General features: G+C 32.6%; 2 protein-coding genes and 1 pseudogene across 6 annotated transcripts in view; 1 reads left to right on the top strand and 2 right to left on the bottom strand.

Annotated features, from left to right (window-relative positions):
• Positions 1–3,472: 3,472 nt before the first annotated feature.
• Positions 3,473–10,358, bottom strand: LOC148622301 (protein pygopus-like). Of its 2 annotated transcripts, XM_088572077.1 has the most exons (3): positions 10,259–10,314; positions 7,582–7,698; positions 3,473–5,897 (listed from the first exon to the last, which is right to left on the bottom strand). In XM_088572077.1, the coding sequence occupies exon 3, from the start codon at positions 5,870–5,872 to the stop codon at positions 5,513–5,515; it is 360 nt and encodes a 119-aa protein (XP_088428203.1). In that variant the 5' UTR covers positions 5,873–5,897; positions 7,582–7,698; positions 10,259–10,314; the 3' UTR covers positions 3,473–5,512. The 2 variants fall into 2 exon arrangements, with proteins under 2 accessions (XP_088428203.1, XP_088428202.1); XM_088572076.1 differs by lacking the exon at positions 7,582–7,698 and having other exon boundaries at positions 10,259–10,358.
• A 202-nt stretch (positions 10,359–10,560) lies between these two features.
• The window catches only part of LOC148622299 (3'-5' RNA helicase YTHDC2-like), a 43,203-nt gene continuing 33,737 nt past the window's right edge, over positions 10,561–20,026 (top strand). The window contains exons 1-3 of one of the 3 annotated variants that reach the window (XM_088572062.1): positions 10,564–10,670; positions 12,380–12,458; positions 19,535–19,698. In XM_088572062.1, the coding sequence (XP_088428188.1) occupies positions 12,382–12,458; positions 19,535–19,698 (241 nt within the window). In that variant the 5' untranslated portion in view covers positions 10,564–10,670; positions 12,380–12,381. Of the gene's footprint in view, positions 10,671–12,379; positions 12,459–17,406; positions 17,425–19,534; positions 19,699–20,026 lie in introns of those variants that run through there. The other 2 variants (XM_088572063.1, XM_088572064.1) reach the window with 2 other exon arrangements.
• LOC148622300 (uncharacterized) lies at positions 12,640–17,231 on the bottom strand (annotated as a pseudogene). Its single transcript, XR_015920618.1, has 4 exons — positions 17,045–17,231; positions 14,965–15,070; positions 14,440–14,713; positions 12,640–14,020 (listed from the first exon to the last, which is right to left on the bottom strand). The product of XR_015920618.1 is annotated as an uncharacterized LOC148622300 (transcript).

The following is a 20,026-nucleotide window of genomic DNA, read 5'->3' as shown; positions in this document are numbered from 1 at the left end:
TGCCATTTATAAAAATAGAACATAGGGTTCAGATGGCAGTTTTTTGCAAATAACTCAAAAACCGTGGCCTTTAGCAAATTTCTGGCACGGGTAATATTGTTCAGCATCATGAGACCGACCTATGCCAAAATTTTCAAAACAATTGGTCATTTGATGTAGGAGTTATGGCCCCTGAAACAGTTTTTTTTTGTATTTTTGCATGTGCAACTTTGAAAATCTTCTTCTCAAAATCCATCGCAAAGAATTCAATGAAAGTTGACATATATGTTCCTTAGGGTATCCCACACAAATTGACAGTTGGGATTGTTGATTCATGAAAAAACGTGGCCACCATTACTAAAAATAGAACATAGAGTCAGATGGCAGTTTTTTGCAAATAACTCAAAAACCATTGCCTTTAGCAAATTTCTGGCATAGGGTAAAATTGTTAAGCATCATGAGAAGGACGTATGAAATTTTCAAAACCATTAATTGACTAATGTAGGAGTTAGGACCCCTGAAACAGTTTTTTTTCTCACATGTACAACTTTGAAAATCTTCTTCTCTAAAACCATTTAAGATCATTGAATGAAAATAAGCATAATAGTTCTTTAGTGTATTGTGCTCAAAATGATTGTTGTGATTTTTAATCCATGAATAGATATGGCTTCCTATACTAAAAATGGAACAGAGGGGTCATAAGATAGGTTTTTGAAAACAATTCAAAAATTGTTGCCTTAAGCAAAATTCTGGTTCAGGTCATGAAAATGCGATGAAAAGCATTTCTTGCATTTGACAATTCAGTTGATTTTAACTTAACCTGTCTCATTCCTCAAGTTTTTCAAATAAGTAAATGGTTAACCAGGTGAGTGATTCAGGCTCTCGTGAGCCGCTAGTTATGTTATTTCTTTCAGAAATCTTCTCCTCTGACACTACTCGACCAATTGGAACCAAACTTGCTTTGAATGTTCCTTGGGGTATCCTGCATGGAACTGATGTGGGGATTTTTTATCTGTCGAAAAGCATGGCCGCTGTTACTAAAAATAGAACATAGGGGTCAGACAATAGTTTTTATCATATATCTCCAAAACGGTTAGGTTAAGCCCATTCTGAAAGGGGTAAAAGTGTTCAGCATGATGAGATCTATCTGCGGTCAAATTTTCATTTTAATCCATTAAGCCATGTTGGAGTTATTGCCCTTTTTCAAAGTTTTTTTTGCTATTTTTAATGTTATTCTTTCAAAAATCTTCTCCTCTGACACTATTTTACCAATTGAATTGAAGTGGGTTTTTTTGATCCGTTGGAAAACATGGCCACTGTTACTAAAAATAGAACATAGGGGTCAGACAATAGTTTTTTCGCATATATCTCCAAAATCCTTAGGTTTAGCCAAATTCTTTCAATTGCTGAAATGATCCTTATTTTTAGGACTACAAAAGTCTTCAGACATAAAATTTGTCAGATGTTTTCTTAGTTATTGCCCTTGACAGGGGAAAATGACAGGTTTTTTTTTTAGTTTTCAGCCAATGTCTTGAAAACTTTAGACTTTCATTTACTGAAATGATCCTTATGATAAGTCCTATCAAAGTTTTCTTGAGTCAAAAAAATTGTTGGACAACTACTTGTTTAATTTATTGCCCTTGAAAGGCAAAATTCAACCAGGTGAGCCCTGTTTTGAGAAGAAGATTTTCAAAGTTGTACATGAGAAAAATGCCCCCCCTAAAAAAAACTGTTCAGGGGCTCCTACATCAGTCGACTAATCATTGAGAAAATTTCGGCATAGGTCCATCTCATGATGCTTAACAATATTACCCATACCAGAAATTTGCTTAAGGCAATGGTTTTTGTTTTTTTGTGTGCAAAAAACTGCCTTTAGTCCCTTATGTTCTATTTTTAGTGATGGCGGCCATGTTTTTTCACAGATCAAAAATCCCAACAATCATTTTGTGCAGAACACCCCAATGAACAATCATGCCAAGTTCACATCCTGTCAGTCTTATAGTTTCAGAGAAGATTTTTGAAAATTTGTCCACAAAGACAACTGACCCCAAGTGATGGCATAAGCTCACTTGGCCTTTGGCCAGGTGAGCTAAAAAGGTCTTCAGCAAGTGTAAACACACTTTTAAGTAAGCTCTCAATGTTCAATTACATGTATTAATTCAGTGACCTAAGACTTTTGATACTTGCATCACTAATCAATGTTCTGTCTCCATCAATGAGATGTTATTAGGGAGTAAATTTTAAATCAAAATGATTTATAATTTAATATCACAATATTCCTGGTTTCTGGACATGAACTAGGCTTCTAAAATTTCACTGCAATGGTCCATACCACAAAAAGGTATTACCCAGTAGTGAATCAAAAGGTTTAAGGCCCTTGTATATTGGGAATTAGGGTGATATAAAAAGCTTTGAAGAGTTCAGCATGATACGTCCACAGGTGTCAAACCCTGAACAGAAGGGGCAAGTGAGAACACAACATTAGTTTTTGACACCCTTAAGCAGAGGCACTTACAATTGATTATGGATACAACAACTCGTTTGGACACAATATAGCACAGAACTTTAAATTCAATTACAAATTTTCAAAATAAGTCCAAAATTGTTTGAGGTGTGGCCTCTTTGACACCTTATAATCTGAATCTCATTGAAAAATGGAGGCAGGGATTTCATAAGGGATCCAATGAAAAAAATTTGAAATAGGACCAAAAATAAATAATAGTAAAGTTATTGTCTGGATATCAGCAAAATGTGTGTTTCTTGCCCCCATTTTGAGTCCTATTTCTAAAGTTCAAGTCTTAACCCCATAATCAATCCAAGTCTGACCATTGTGGTATAGAATATTGTGGAACAATATCATACATTCATAAGCTTTTACTTCAGTTGAATTCTATGAAATGCTTCTTTTATACCCCTAATTCTAAAACAGTTGGAGCTATAACCCCAAAATCAATACCAACCTTCCTTTTGTCGTTTGTAACCTTGTAATAAAATTTACTAAAGATCAATCAACCAGTAATCAAGTTATGGCACAAAAACCAAGTGTCTACGGATGATGCTGATGACAGCGCCATTTTTTGTGGTCATATAAAAAGGGATCAGAGATAAACATTTTTGTAACCAAGTATTATTTACTCAATTTTATGTCTATATTATTTACTTAATTTTATGTCTAACTGCAAAAAAAGTTCTTTAAACACTTTCATTTTGTTCAGAATCTTATACATGTGGGAAGTTTAAATGTTGTGTTCAAATAGCACCATATCATGACATACACAACTTTTGACAAAGAAACCGTTCCAACAGTGTTGTACAAAAATGTATAAATTGGAAATTTAAATATTTTCTTCATGAGTTCTACAGTTGAGCTTATTTACTATATCGTGTGTCTACAATAATCGTTTAAACCATTATAGTAGAAACAGGCAATGAACACAAATACCTGTCTCAATATATGACAATATCAAGTAAACAAGGCAAAAGTATTAAGTTCTTTACAAAAATATTTTTATTCTAAAAAATATTGAAATGCTTAAAAAATATAGCAATCTATCCTACATAAATGTACAGAAAAAAAAAAAGATAACTTCATATGCATTTGTACATATATTTTCATAAAATGAGTTTATACATTCCTCAATTTTGGAAATTACTGCACTGTTTTTAAATTGCAAAAATGCAACTAGGTGGTGAACTTAATATCAGAACTTGCATTTTGAATGAAATGAATTTTTCATGTATTGTGAAAAATACATAGAAATTAAAAGGGAGCTTACACTAATAGAAATATACTATTCAACAAAGATCTCTTGAAACATTTTCAGGTTATTGCACAAATGTGAGAAATCCCCCACCTTTTTTATGAATTAAGTTCTTTTACTCAAAAATTAAATATAAGAAATTTACAAAAATTTAAAGAAAGCTCTCATCAAACAAAAGAAACAATTAAATTAAGTTTCATGAAAATAAGTGCAACCACTATTAAGTTAAAGGTTTGAAATATGAAAAATTCCCCTTTTTCATGAATAAAGTCCATAGCTATAAATCGTAAAATCAAAAATTTTACAAAAATGAAAGGGAGTCTAAATAAATATAAAGAAACGACTCACAAAAGTTTCATTGAAATTGCTGTACATGTTATTGAGTTATAGACTGAAAACATAAAATCACTCTATTTTGGAATGAATAAAGTCTCATAACTCAAAATGAAAAATTGGAAATTTATAAAAATCAAAAAGGACATACATTAATCAAAAGAATTAATTCACTTAAGTTTCACAAAAATTGGTTGCAGCATTTTTCATTTATAATGTGAAGTGTGAATGACAGACAGATAGACTCTGGTACACCACAATATGTCCTGTCTTAAAGATAGGCATATAAAAAATAAAATCCTATCTAGGTAAAAAAAAAAAAACACAAACACAAAAAATTACCTCTGAATTCAAAAGTATTTTAATTATATTTTCCTTCGAAAACAAATACATGAACTTAACTACATGCAAAGATATGATGGAGCCCATAAGAGTGTCCAAGACCTTGGACAACTACTAATTTAAATCACTGAATAATATTTGCTGCTGTTTGACTTGTCTGAATTCATTTTTGTATTGTTTGAAACTTTTTTTTATCCAAATCCATTTAGAAATGAAGGTGTGTCTTCACTTGCAATTTTTACAAATTTCAGTATATAAATATCCAAGGAAAATTTTCTCATATTAATAATTGCCGGTATTAACAAGTCATCTTCAAAAACTTATCCAAGAGACCGTTGGTTTAAATTAAGCATGAAAATGCTTAAAAAATGAATTTTGAATAAATTAAAATTTCCAAGGGAGCTAGCTATCACAATATTGGCTGGTTACAGAAAACAGTTGCATGATACATGTATTTAAGTAACCCTTGTCCCAAAACTATTCAACATAATATACTGTATATAAGGCTTAAAATATTACCTTTTTTGGCCCTTTTCTTACCTACCAAGTACTTTTCTTGATGATTTATTCAATTATGAAAAAATAAGAATTCACCAATATTAATAGCTGTATATTATAAATGAAGTCATTTTGTTTGTATACATGCATCTACCTTCTGAGTAAAAAATGATGGGTTAGAGGAGTTAAAACTAACATGTTTATTATGAATTAAAGAAATACTGATATGTAATTGTATGTAAACTGCTTAAAAATGTATAAAAACAATGATTATAGTGATATGAGATGCCTTTTTAACAATATTAACATACTATATAAGTGTTGTAAAGGTCAGCTCAATTTCATGTTAAACTGAAATCATTTTATGAGTAAATATTTAGAATTTGTTAATATACAATCAAGGCATTTCCATTTGCCTGACTACAACTGAAGTTGCCTTCAAATTCAATCTTTTATTGAACTTAATTGTTTTTTTTTTTAATTTGATATGTCAAACATTTAATTACATGAAATGAATATTAAGAAATGCAAATGACAAACTTATAAAAATGGTCCAAGTGACCTGTTCAAATGAAAGTTATACACCAAAAATATTCCAGTTATGATTTTGTTTTGATAGGTGGTATGTTTTTGGTTGAAACACATTTATCACACACCCATTCAGCATACACTTCTTGTGTTAACATAAGATATGCAGGTTCTGTCAATCTAGAACAAGTCCTATGAAACCAAAAGTTACAACCACTCTCGCACAGTATGGCCTGTTCATTGTCTTGTACTTCCTTATGACAAACTCCACAGGGGTAGATAGGAGGAGCATTAGGATTAGAGGAGTTGAATACCATTGGCTGGTTCATAGGATAGACTTTTCCAGGCATTTGTTGTGGACTTGGGCCATTAGGCATATTAGCAACTGATGATGAAGGAGGAATAGGAGGCCCTTGGTGATTGTTCTGCATCCTTTATCAGACACTAGTGAAAATTCTGAAATAAAATAGAAAGTGTAGTATTATCATTTATTATGGTCACATGAGATGAAAGAGAAGGTTAAAACTATAAACATGTAACAGTAGTAGTGCAGTTATGAAAATGTTTCAGTCTCAAACTTTTTAAATTTGTAAAGTCAGCTGCACTTACTACTGATCACTCACACTATATAACTGAACTACGATACAAATGCAGTCCTAAAAAGTTTGGCTAAAATCTAAGTTGTTATCTCCCCTTTTTTGAAGGAACCATTTTTTTTTTTTTAATTTCAGGGCTGTAGAATTGTCATTACCTATTATCTTTGGCACATAAAATCAAGCTAAGGGAAAGCTATATGTACACAAGTGTATTTTTTTCATTCATTATTGTTATGGAAATGCAAAACTTCAATAAACCACCACCCTAAATGAATGTACTTGTAGGGTTGAACCGTAATTTGTAATCTCGTTCAATTGTTCATGTCTGTAATACTTACAGCTACAATAATAAGGATGGAGCTTAAATGAGATCTTACATGTATAAAGATGCTCTGAAAAATAAATGGCTCAAAATTGTTCTGTCAGAAGTAAAGTAAAAAGGAAACGATGAATGCAGCTAGGATGAAATTGTTTGAACTTTTAATGCAGACACTAATCCCATGGGGCTTTTCCTTGGGTGCACAATGTGACAGGAGAACATGATTTGGCTCACAAAATTATATCTCCACTACTGAAGATCAAACTCTAAAAGCTAGGTGACAAGCAAACAACAAACCAAATCTGGTTAGAGAATTAATCCCTTGACAAAGTCAATTAACTGGCTATCTTATTTTTCACATACTACCTATTAAAAAGCAAGTAGGCCGTCCTGCCACAATATTATAGGACAGAGCATCAGCAACGTCCTACATGTAGAATGTAGATTCTCCAACTCTGTCAAAGACCAAGATTCTAGGTCTCACTAACCACTTCTAACGTTTCCATTACTTTACATGTTAAAAAAGTAATTTTCAAAGTCTCACTGTGAATTCCCAGGACAAATGACATCTTAAAGCTGCATACCATTGCGAAGCTTGGAAAATAAGGCTTCCAAAATCATTATGCTAATGGTACAATGATAGTAGAAATTCTTCACAAAATTTATTTGAATAAATAATACTGAAAATCAACATTTTTACCTGTTCTGCTAACTGACAGCATGGAGGCAAATTACTCCCACATATAAACAATATTCATACACTTTTGTAGTTAATTACATATATGATTTTAAAGTACACATTCTCAACTTTATTTTGACTACTTTTAATCATAACACACACAAATAATGCACTTACAATGCATATGTCTAGGTTCAGTATGTTTTTGGTACTACATAGGGGGGTGGCCATTTGACCCGGAAGTGGTTAGTGAGACCTTAAAAACATTTTATGAGCTTTTATGTTTTTCTTTTTTTACATTTTATGAAAGCTTGTGGTATTGTGAGTCTAATAAGACCAAAACTATCAAATCAGACATAGGAGTACAAAGAAATGGTCATTTTTATATCATGCCCCTCAGTGACATTTTCCCTAAATTACTAAAAAATTACAATTTTAACTAACTTGTCACACCAAATTGATACCTATGATAATTCAAGAAGTTGTAATAGTAAATATCATTTCTCATTATGAAAAAAGAACAGATTTCAACAATTTATATCATACCTATTTCATTACTGTGTGATTCGAAGTCTGTGCTCTGTGACTAATTGAGTACTTTGAATATCCCAAGCAGTGACGTTGTGTATTTCATGGATGACGTCAAGTTATGAGTCACTGTTACTGATAAAAATCTTGTTGCTATGTTGTTTTTTAAAATACATTGCACAATGCACCTCTTAAAATATAGCCAGATTACCAATATCACTATACTGATTTTATGGGAAAATGGAAATAATGACCAGGAAAGGCAATATTCTTCAAATTATGCATTTCTCTGAAATATGCCATAATTTAATTTATGGTATCACTAACCACTTCTAACGTTTCCATTACTTTACATGTTAAAAAAAGTAATTTTCAAAGTCTCACTGTGAATTCCCAGGACAAATGACATCTTAAAGCTGCATACCATTGCGAAGCTTGGAAAATAAGGCTTCCAAAATCATTATGCTAATGGTACAATGATAGTAGAAATTCTTCACAAAATTTACTTGAATAAATAATACTGAAAATCCACATTTTTACCTGTTCTGCTAACTGACAGCATGGAGGCAAATTACTTGCACATATAAACAATATCCATACACTTTTGTAGTTAATTACATATATGATTTAAAAGTACACATTCTCAGCTTTATTTTGACTACTTTTAATCATTACACACACAAATAATGCACTTACAATGCATATGTCCAGGTTCAGTGTGTTTTTGGTACTACATAGGGGGGTGGCCATTTGACCCGGAAGTGGTTAGTGAGACCCTACCAAAACATGAATTGCTTAACCCTTACTATGCCAAAGAGCCTATAAATAGGCTTTTCATACTCCTGTATATCGCCAAGTGCCTATATATAGGCTTAGCAACTGTTGTCTACACATTCAGCAAGTCGATTGTTCCGCAATAATGTCATTGACGTCACAGTTCTCAATGTGATGATGCGTGGGGTGCTTTACAGGGTAGACTGTACATGTTAAAACAATGCAAAAAAAATTCCTTGCAAATTTTTTTCTTATTTCTACTCGTCATTATCAATTGATCAAATATTCACATTTTTTTTGCTTCTCTTTGTTTTTACCTTCAGTGCAATCTACTCAAATCAACATGTATTCTTCATACATTTCCAATAGGGAAAACATAGAAAAACGTGCCAAAAAAATAACAAAAAAAAAAAGCAAAACAGAAAAAAAAAGATAAATTTCAAACTTTATAAACATATAATTTCAATGATACATTATGTCCATGTATTTATTATTGATAGAATCACAAATATTGCACAATGATTTCACTCAGAGTTGACATTGATTGTACCGAACATTTTGTCAGCTGAACATATGATTATGAAAATCATGTACTAGCGCCAAGTATTCACTAATTAGGGAAAAGAGAACATTGGCATGAAGGTCATTTATTTATTTCCTAGAGGTTTTACAATTTTTTTTTTAGGATTCCTTACAATGTCCCGAATAATAAGCTTAATTCATAAAGTTCAAGATCCAAAACGAGATTCTGAGAGAATTATACTATGCAAGATTCATCCCCTCCCGCTAACACGAAATAAAATATAAAATCAATGCATGTGAATATGTCAAAATTAGATTATTAACTTTATAACTGCTAACATAAACAAACCATTTAACCAAACACAACACTGCAAGCTACATCATATAGAATGAAAAAGAAACTGCTATTTTTCAAGCTTTGGAATGCAGAAGGTGTCATTTCATGCATAGTCCCATTAATATGGATACACGAAAATAATGAGTAAACTATCACATAGGATTTGTAATAAAATAATTAGGTTGTTTATCTTTATAGTATGAATGTTTTTACTTCTCTTTGTTTTTTAAACTGCACTTATTTAATGAGAATGGATATGAAATTCAACTTACTTCTTAGATGTTTTAATAGCTTATTATATCCTTTTTCAAATAAATATCAGTGTAAATATAGCGGCTTATGAAATCTTTTTGTGTGCTAACTATAGGTTTAAGTATTTTTAAAAAAAGTTTAATGTGGTAAATAAGATTTACTTAGAAAATCGAAAACTTTATGTTTTTTTTTTTAATTTTTTTTCTTTCCTATTTTTGGGTACATTTTTATGTACGCAAGTACATCAATGCATATGTACGAAGTTGACAACTTGACAGTATCAAAATGGGTACATTTTTATGTACGCAAGTACATCAATGCATATATGTACAGAGTTGACAACTTGACATTATAAAATACATTCGAAAACATCCAAATGATGAATATTTTATGTCTATATCTTTCTGGGTTTGATCATCCCACCGTTGTGCCCTTTCTTGCGACATTAGGTCATTGTCAACATCATAAGAAGGACAGTTAAATTTGAATCTTCAAATTCTTCCTTGGCAAAATAAAGGAAAAGCCTTGGCACTAAAAGGGTTAAAATCTTTATGTCAGAAGTGACGTCAGCAATTAAGATTTGATTGTTTAAACTTAAAACGCATAGTGTGTGTTATAGGGAGGTCTCCCGGATTCCAGTTGGTCGAGACATCAGCAATATAACAGCATAGCTGTTCAGTTATATCAACAGTTAGTATACTGCCCTAGCCCTCGGCCTCGGGACATTTTATATGGAACACCCTGCTTCAATTAAAACACATTTTTAGACTAAAGTTTAGCATTTTTGGGTGCAGTGGAACGTTTTGTTACCTTCTATTTCACATAAATAAACACTATAGAAAATACAAAACAGCTCGCATGATAAACCTTCCTTCAAAATGCACCGGAAGTATTTACTTTCACTATTCATGTGAACCGTAAGGAAATGTGATAGCAGATAAATGGATTGTAAAAAAAAGTATTTGTGTGCAAAGTAATAAACTCAAAGCCATCAATGGTTTTAACCATTTTCATATTATGTAAATTGAGATGAGTCTTCAAACAAAGGATCTTTTAAAAGAACATATCTTACATTATTTTCATTTTGTCGTTATCTTGATGTTTTTACGGTTCTCAATGGAAATGAAAATGGAAGCAGACAACTGTCAATGCACAGCACTGGTTTAGTTCAATTGAGCAACAAGATGGATTCAGGAAAGACTGGGGCTCCTCTATTGCATAGGTTACATATCAAAAGAAAGTCATTTATTGCACTCCATGAATAAAGGCTTATTTTTTCCAGGCAAAATGCAAAAAATCATATTATAAATCACATTCCAACCAAATAATACATGTATGTACTGAGTCAGTACTGAGAAACTGATATATGTGCAACCAACCCATTGGAAAGGTTTCCCAAGCAACTTGGCAGGTGTTTCTAGGGAGGACACTAAATCTACCAGTTCACCTGTTCCATATGTAACATCCAGTTATATCAAATTTAATCCAGGGATATTTTATTATTGTCCAAGTCACCTCAGATTGTTTGCGGTTTTTTGCGTTTATTTTTGTAATTACTCGACGGTTCCTTTCAAAAACTTGCCATTTTATTCATGTCGTTCTGTACTACAATTCCCTTACAATTATTTTTTGTTCTTACCTCCATAATCGAATTATGTCCATTTTATTTTTTTAAACGGCGATTTCACTGTATATCCGCCATCTTGTTTGTATTTTTTTTTGGAGACATTCCCTACTACCTCACAATTGAAGAGCGTCTGTGTACCATATTTCCCCGCCATATTCATGTTAATGATTGTGTGTCGATATAAACAAAGAGTTTTATCGAGAAGATCCGAATAAACGAAAATAATAGAATGTTGATCAGGACAAGAACAGTGTACGTCTCGTAGTAAATGTATAGTTTATCAGAAGCATTTATTACTAGACTGCATTTACGTAAACATGCTAGGATTTTTCGAGTTAGGAACATCATATTGTCAATTATGTGATGAAATTTGGGCAAATTTATTTGCTACAAAGGATAGTTTTTACTCTCTGAAGTTTTAAATAAATATTTAAGATATGCCCATTCAAATAGTATATATGTGGCAACAAGGTTAGGGAACTTCCGTCTGACGATTTCCTTAAGGGGGGGGGGTGGTGCTACAATCATATTTTTTGTTTATGTTAAAAGAAAGGCTAACAATTTTGACATAATAAAAAATGTAGGATAGAAAATTTGATCCTAGGCCCCATTGCCCTTTAGAAATCAAGTGGTTGCTACCTTAGCTCTTAGGTAGCACTAAAAAATTAGTGCTTGTGCTGCATTGATTTTTTCTAGATTGGCTAAGTCTAATTTAGTAGAACTTGGAATTAAAAGGTGAAAACTGCTAGAAATATGGTGAGTTGAAGAACATATCAGTTTGTGTCGTAGATCAGGGAAAGATGCATTGCTGATTTAAAAGAAATGTCGCAATTGTTGTGTGAATGTTTAAGTACAACTTTTTTCTATTCTAGTAGCTTTGACCTTAAACTTTCATTATTACAGTACAGAACATGTTCAGCCAGCATTAAGGTCTTTCTTTTCTGTTTTGTTTTTTTTTGTTTTTGTTTTTTTTTCCTAGTAGATTGAATTGGAAATAATTTCTTGTCAGAGATTTAAACTGGTCTTAAAGCATTTATTAGACCTCAAAGAGATGAAAGTAAATACATGACAAAAAATGCTATAATATATATTATAATTAGTATGATAATTTCTGAGCCTTCTATAAAATAACAACCATCAACAAAACAATTACAGTTGAACAATATCATTAAAACACAGATATAAAAATTGCTTAATAAAATTACTGAATACGGGAGGAATATAATAAATACACAAAATTCATAAATATATAACAGTCATCATATCACAGTTAACAGTCTATATCACAGAAAGATTTATCACAGATATGAATGCATATAACATCCAAAGACAAACTATCAAGAAATCCATTACCAAGTCACAGCAACTGAAGATTAAACAAAGGTGAGTTAAGAAGTTCACTCAAGAAATACTAAGAAAGAAGAAGTTATCATGCTTAACTATAAAATCCTGATATTGCAGTCAACTTATCTCATATGAAATTTATTTAAAACAATTTAATATGAAAAAATGCATTCTTTGAAAACTAATTAAAATCAGACCTTTTATAAGGGATTTGAAAATTACTTACAATAGTTGAAATAGTTAATTTAGATAATAAATAGTATAGTATTTAAAATCACAAGTAATTAGTATTTGAATACTAAAAATTAATGTGTCATGACACTAATTGACTGCATTACCAGAAAGATACTACTGTTCCATTTCTTGTGGTGGCAAATTCAGTGGTGCATTGAGGTCTCGATGGTTAAGGATGGAAAGACACCGAAGACATGCATTCTTTGCAAGGGCAGGTTTTGTGCAACACCTGTTATGCACCCACCGATCACACATATCACACTGAAACCAGTCAATGTGCTTGTCCTTCCGAATGGACTTCGGTGGTTCAGTGTTGCCACAGATAATGCACAAAACCTCATCAACCGGATCAAAGATATCAGAGATGCTTTCATCAAGGTCACCGTCATATTCGTCATCACCACCCTCCCCATCTGGAAAAACATGGAATAGTCCTCTGACTGTCATCACTGTCATCATCGTTCGTCACGTTTATCACAAGAGGTGATACGTCCTCATCTCTGAGACCATCAATCAGCCAGAGCTTTTCCTCATACTCCCTCACCACATGAGTCTCAAATTTAGCCCAGCACTCCGCATTGAAATTAGCCCTGGCCTCCTTGAAAAGCTGAATAACATCAGATTTCTTGTAGGAAGAATTTCTTCCAGCAACATAGCCTTTCAAGTCAGACCAGACCATTTCAATGGGATTAAGCTCACAATGGTAAGGAGGTAGTCGTAAAATTTCATGGCCGTGAGCTGATGCAAGGTCATCAATTACATACTTTTTAGGAGGCTTGTTTTGATTCACCAAATCAAGTAATTCAGCCTTTTTCATTTTCTTGTCATACTGAATGATGCTCCTATCCAGCCATGCCGAGATATCTGACTTCTTGGAGTTCGTGTTAGGAACTCTAGAGTCAGGATCCAAGTGACTGTGATAAGGAGCATTATCCATTACAACCACAGACTGAGGAGGCAATCTGGGAAGGAGGGTGTCTTTGAACCATTCTGTAAAGTGCTCCTTGTTCATCTCGTCATGATAATCAGAGCTGTTAGTTTTTGACTCAAATATAAGACCACATCCAGGAATGAGGCCAACTTGAGCTGAACCAACATCTAAGATTATCAATCTTGTACCCTTCCTGGAAGGTACATCACGATGGCTACCTTTACAGTGTGGCTCAAAAACTGACATGGATGTACTGGGGATATCCAGCCAATCTCCCTTGACCACACGATTGGTGTTCAACCAAGTCTCATCTAAGTATACAATATGGCGACCTTGTTGCCTAAACTTACGTATCTTGCGAAGATATGCATGCCTCATCTGTACAATATCTGCACGTTCAGAGACAAATCTTCGGTCTGATGCATTCTTGGAGAACCTAAAAAATAAAAATAAAAGGAAGACCTATTAAAATATGATATTATGAAAAATGAATCTTTTTCAATTATAGTTTACCGGAATACAAAAAGATTTTTGTGACATATTTTGTAATAATTTTTTTTTAAATGTATACATATTTAGATGCAAGATATCATTACCCTGTAATGAATAAGTCTTGAAATATAAAAATGTTAAGCTGGACATTTCACACTCAAATTTTGTCAGAGCAGATTTGCCAGGTTCTGTGTTTTTGTCCTAATTAGCATGCCATCTGTTTTTTACAGGAAACATATTTCGTCAATGAGACAGGTTTACATCATGTGTAATAGTCAATAATTTCATTTCATTTATACATGTACAAGCATGCCCTACATTCTTTGTAGATTTAATACTTTAATAACTTAGGAGGTTAATTACCGAAACCCCAATGCTTTCACTGTTCTTGCCACTGTTGAAAGTGAAACAGCAATATCTTTCTCCATCAGGGCTTTGTGAAGTTTTGGCATGGTCACAGCTGCTTTCTTCCTGTGCATTTCATAAATGGTACTTCTCACCACTCCCTTGTCGAAATCATCCAGCTTCTGGGACCTAGTAACAGGTTTCTTGACATTTGCCTTGTGGACTGCCTCCACCACATCTTGTACTGGATCTCTCTCCTTTAAGTACCTCTTTAACGTATGCTCTCTGATTCCTAATAATATAAGAAAAAAATGTATTAAATTATTTAAGATCAAAAATTAGGCACAGACCATTTTCTTCTAGAAAAAGGGGGATGGGGTTTATGTTGAGTTGGAAGTTTCTTTTTTTGCTTGCAGTGGTTTACCCTGCTGAAATCTGAAACGTTTGATTCTTTTTTCACCAAAAATATTTATGCCTCAATTTCTTCTTTTATTCATGTACCCTATGTTTATCATAATGTCATGATTATCTTTAGGTTTATACCTGTTGCTCTACTAAGTCTTCTTACTGGGTTATTAAGGTTCCAGGCAACCTTCCTTCTCTTTTCAAGGTTAAGAAAATCAAAAAATTTTCTTAGTAGTTCTTTTGTCTGTAAAAAGAAATCAAAGTATTCTGTTTAATATAGAAGATGACAATTTATAACTAGAAATACTGAGAGCAAAATCACAAAGAGAATGGCCCACCTCAAATCAGTATTGTTTCACAATTTCACAAAACTATAACATGTTCCTTATGTCCGAACAAGAAATTGACTGCCAGTGAATAAATCTTTTTTTTTAAATATAGTATATGGTGCCATACCAAATAATGGTTTTGGGTTGTGTCATGAGTGGGACAAGAAAAGAGTTTTTTTTCTGATTTCTGGATGATACATGATACCTAGGTACATGTAAAAGGGAATGGACTTCTGAAATTTGTACCACAAACAGGTGTATCTATTCTTTCCCAAATGTTCATGCTTTGACTTTTGCAGTTATATCAAGATTGACTCTTTCAATCATTTTATTTTCACACTTCAGTTACATGTATTAATTTCGATATAGTTGTTATTAGGTTGCGGTATCACAACTACATGAAAATGTGTATCATTTTAAATATATCGTAAACTCATGCTATAATATGTTGGGTTTTTACTTGTTATGACCTAATTTTTAGATTTGAGATCTTATGGACTTTAGTTAGGGCCATTTTTATAATATTCAGATTTTTTAATGCAGTCTTCACAGTTAAGCAGTAGTCTGAAACCCAAAGGCTTCTCTTAATCGAGGTGAGATTGTAAAATTAACTACTACAGGCCAACTGTCACTTTATAAAAAATTCTGAAAAAGATGTATTTTGGGCATGTGAACTGGAAAATTAGTTGTGAAAGCTGTTAATGGACATTTTCCTTAACATTCAAAAAGAAACTTGCCTGGCCACTCTCATAAGCAGCATGTGCTGTTAAGGGGGGAATCACTAATCACTTATTCTGAATTTACAATAACTGTTTAATTGACATTTTGACTCAACAGTGCTTATTGCAAAGTGAATTCAGAGTACACAGATTTAAGCCAAAAAATTAAAAAACGAAAATAAAATACATGCACTGGAGAGGGGGGGGGGGGGGGTGTTGGAGATCTGGCGAACACAAGTGGACAAAATGCTGTACTTTTTAATATTAAAAAAATGATTTTAATATTTGAGATTGATGTGTTAATATTAAAAATAGAATTGTTTTATTTCAGAAAATTAATTTCTTATATTAAGAAATTCTTTTTTAATATCAAGAAATTCTTTTCTAATATTAGAATCTCGTGGAATATTGGCAATATATGGACCGATTGGTCACCCCCACAAATTCAATAGACCTCAGGTAAGCTTCGGTCTAAATAATTTTTTTGGGGGATTGATTGGTCCATATACATGCCATATGACCCTTAGCATCATAAATTATTTGCTAAATATAAGAAATTCATTTTCTAATATTGAAAATTAAATTTCTAATATCAAAAAGTAAATTTCTGATATTAAAAATTATCTGATTTTTTAATATTAAAAATGTGTACAAGCATCAGACAGATAAAGAAATTTTTAATTTTTAATTTTAGAAAATGAATTTCTTATATAAAAAATTGAATTTTTAATATTGAAAAATTGTTTTTTTTTTAATATTAAACACGATAGTAGAACTGTTTATATTAAGAAAATCTTAGAAATTGTTTTTTTTAATATTATAAATTATTTTTTTAATATTAGAAAATAATTTTTAAATATAAAAAAAGTAGGGCTTTTTGTCCAGTTGGGCTTGTGAAGACAAACAAGAGAATTGAATATCTTCTTTAACTTGAGTGCTGACCTTGTACACAATTTTCCATGACACATGATTGACTCTTTGTCATCTTTGGGCATTTTTTTTATATTATTTGTGTTCACTTGCATGCTTATAAGTATGAATACTATGACTTGTGGATGTACTGAACTGTACTTGTCAAAAATTTGGGTTTTTGAAACACATGAAGAAGCCACAAAATTTATGGTATATGTACAGAGAGAAAAGGGAAGTCTTTGAACCATTTTTTTATACCTCAATTCTCTTTACAACGTTTTTAAGTCTATAATTTGGCATGGTTAACTTTTTTTTTAGCTTTGTTTATGTTCAGAATATTGTCGTCTGCTATTTCTCTATATTTACCTTGTATGTTTGAAGAAAACATCCGAAATTCCGAGTGAAACGTCACAACTGGTATCCGAAGTCGGTCGTAGCGTGTGTAGTACTCAATTGGCAGGTTACCAGTGACTGTCAAAAATGTTTTGAAATTCTCCAAGGATACGCATAACAAGATGGCGGATATACTGTGAAATCGCCGTTTAAAAAAATAAAATGGAGCTATAGTTCTTGATGTGACATGTTATCCAAGATATTTTTAGATATTCAATTTAGCATCCAAGCCATTTTTAAAATTAGTAAATAGGATATTATTTTATGGGATGTTTTACAAATTACTATTTATCCAGGATATAAAATTTCTATAGTTAAATGCTATCCTTGAAAACATATACTTACATGCACATTTATATTAAAAAAGTAAATAATTGCTAGGATATCATGACACAACTAAGTTTTATCATGGATAATTTTCATGAACAAAACACTACACTAAACATACTGTTAAACCAATTTATCCATGTTTGTTCTTCACGTGTAAGTTCATCTGTCCGTAGGTCCATGTCTTTGTCACAGCATTTTTCAAAATAGATGACATTTTCCCACTAATTTTTATACTTGCTTTGATTTCAACGATACTTGGTTTACATAGTAAATATGGTCTCTTGAGTTAAATGGTTGATTGAAAATGTTGTATTGCCATTATTTAACTTCATTTTATGTTCTTTTTCTGCAAATATATACCAGGCTTATAATGCCCCAACCCGAGACCCAGTGCGATAACAGGGCATAGGGGGACCCTGCCAGAATTTTTTCCACAGGTTCTGAAAATACTTCAAAGGCATTTCAAACATTTTACAGTGCCTCAGGTACTCAGTTAAACTAACAGCATTCATCAAAATATGCTCTTTTTCAGCAACTGAATTTTTTGTCAGACATGGTAACAAAGCAGGATATTTTTACGTACAAGGGAATGGTTTTCCAGGTGGGCAATTCAGGCTTTTCAAGAGTCTGTTGTTCAAAGTCAAAAGGCTTTTGTTTATTTCGATGCTTTGTAATGATCAACCATTTTTTAAAACAATACATCGTACAATATACCTGCCAATGACAGCTGTTTGACCGAAGGTTATCAGTAATGTTCAGCTGATTGACTCTTGTTAATTGGAAATTGTTCAAAATAATTAAAAGCCATAAATCTGAATCAAAAAGTGTTAATTGCTGTTTAATCAGACAAGGGAAAGTTTTGTGACAGATAAGTAATCACCGAGGAGCAATCAGCTGATATGGGATGATGGACAAGTAGAAAATGGATCCACATTGGATATACCATCATTCTGTGAACAGCCAATCATTGGTTCATGATAAATTTCTATTGCCCAACTGACCTGACAAATTCTGTCGATTGATTGATTGTTAGGGTTTAACTCCTGAGTAGCAATATTTTCAGCCATATTCAGGCGATGAACATGAAGTGGATGATAAAATGAACATGAAATGAAAATGGGATGGGACACATGGATAATGGGGTCAACAAATTTTGATTGCCACTAGAAATTGGGAGAGTAGGGTAGGGTTGGGGCAATTAAGCCTCCTGTGGTGGAGCCCTATGGTTCTTACTCCAGGAGAATACCACAGATGGGTTCTTTAATGTGAGAGGAACGTGGCATCTTTTCCAACACATTGCACCACTATGGTTTGTGGTCAGGATTTCTGTATTATGACCTGACGACCCCAGCATGTAACATGCCAGGGTTACCCCATTCCTTCACCTGGGCCCACAAACCAGTTGCTCTGTGGGCAGAGTGCCCTAGCCCCTGGCCAGGGTTCTGAGCACTATTTGGTTGCCTTTTACGACAAGCTTAGTGCTGCTGCGGGCCTATTCTTTTGACACTTGGACCAACATGGGGCTCCTGTCAATTGAACAGGTCTAAATTTTGTAGAACCACATGTGTATTGCACATGTAAGTTTATTCTAAATGTCAATTACCTCCCTGCCAATTTTCAATCTTTTTCACTTTTTTCGTATTTTCAACAGTACAGTATAGTTGCTAAAAGTGTACTTTGCAGTAGTTATAATAAATACTTCTCCTTAATTTTTCAATGATTTTGGAAATTCAGTAGCAGCAATCATTTTTTACATTTCCTGCAACATTTGGTTATCGCAAATCCTTATAGTTTTTATGTTTTTCATGTTGACAAATAACTGGTAAAATTGGTTTTTGTTAGTTGAAAGTTTTTGACCATACAGTCATGCCCTTTAAGAAAAAAATGTCATTTTGTGTGCATGCAATTAACATGGAGTTCCAGAGGTATCTATATGGGAAGTCTTGTTTTGTCATTAATTTTAAGTAGAAAAAGATTAAACTTGTTTCACATTTTTGCTCATCAGTTTCAAAATTTTGTTTTAAGAGTTATGCAGAGACAAAATAGCTCTTCACCTAGGCCATCAAGCTGCAGTAGTGGAGACAGTTTTAGGGGGCCTAGGCCTAATCAGGAAATTTGTATAGGAGAAGAAGTGAAAATTGCTGTGCATTTGGCAGTAGAAAAGTTCAAAATAAATGATTCTCAAAAAGGTGAGTTATGTATGTACATCATGTAGTTATTTTTTCATGGTCATAATTTTTCCATCATTATTCCTTCATCACAAATGGAAGCTTGACTGTAAATTATGGATATTTATTAGTAGCTGCTGATACATGCATTTTACTCAAGGCAAGTTAAAAATTCATTTCTAGAATTTCATGCCCACTGGCCTCAGGATAAATGATCTTGCCCAATTTTTGAATATTTCTCAGTTTTGCATCAACCAATTTGTTTATGTCTGTGTATGGTACATATCTCTTGTTATTATATTAATTGCTCAATCAGGTAAATGTAACTACCATTCACAATAAAATCTCA

This window comes from Perna viridis, chromosome 3 (assembly GCF_037379345.1).
Source record: "Perna viridis isolate PV_CMFRI_1.1 ecotype Kerala chromosome 3, ASM3737934v1, whole genome shotgun sequence".
Lineage (NCBI taxonomy): Eukaryota > Metazoa > Mollusca > Bivalvia > Mytilida > Mytilidae > Perna > Perna viridis.
The sequence above is the reverse complement of the archived record's forward strand: the minus strand, read 5'-3'. Positions and strand labels throughout refer to the sequence as shown.

Bases quoted from the DNA above. Each gene is read 5' to 3' on its own strand.
- LOC148622301 (XM_088572076.1), bottom strand. From the start codon at position 5,872: ATGCAGAACAATCACCAAGGGCCTCCTATTCCTCCTTCATCATCAGTT.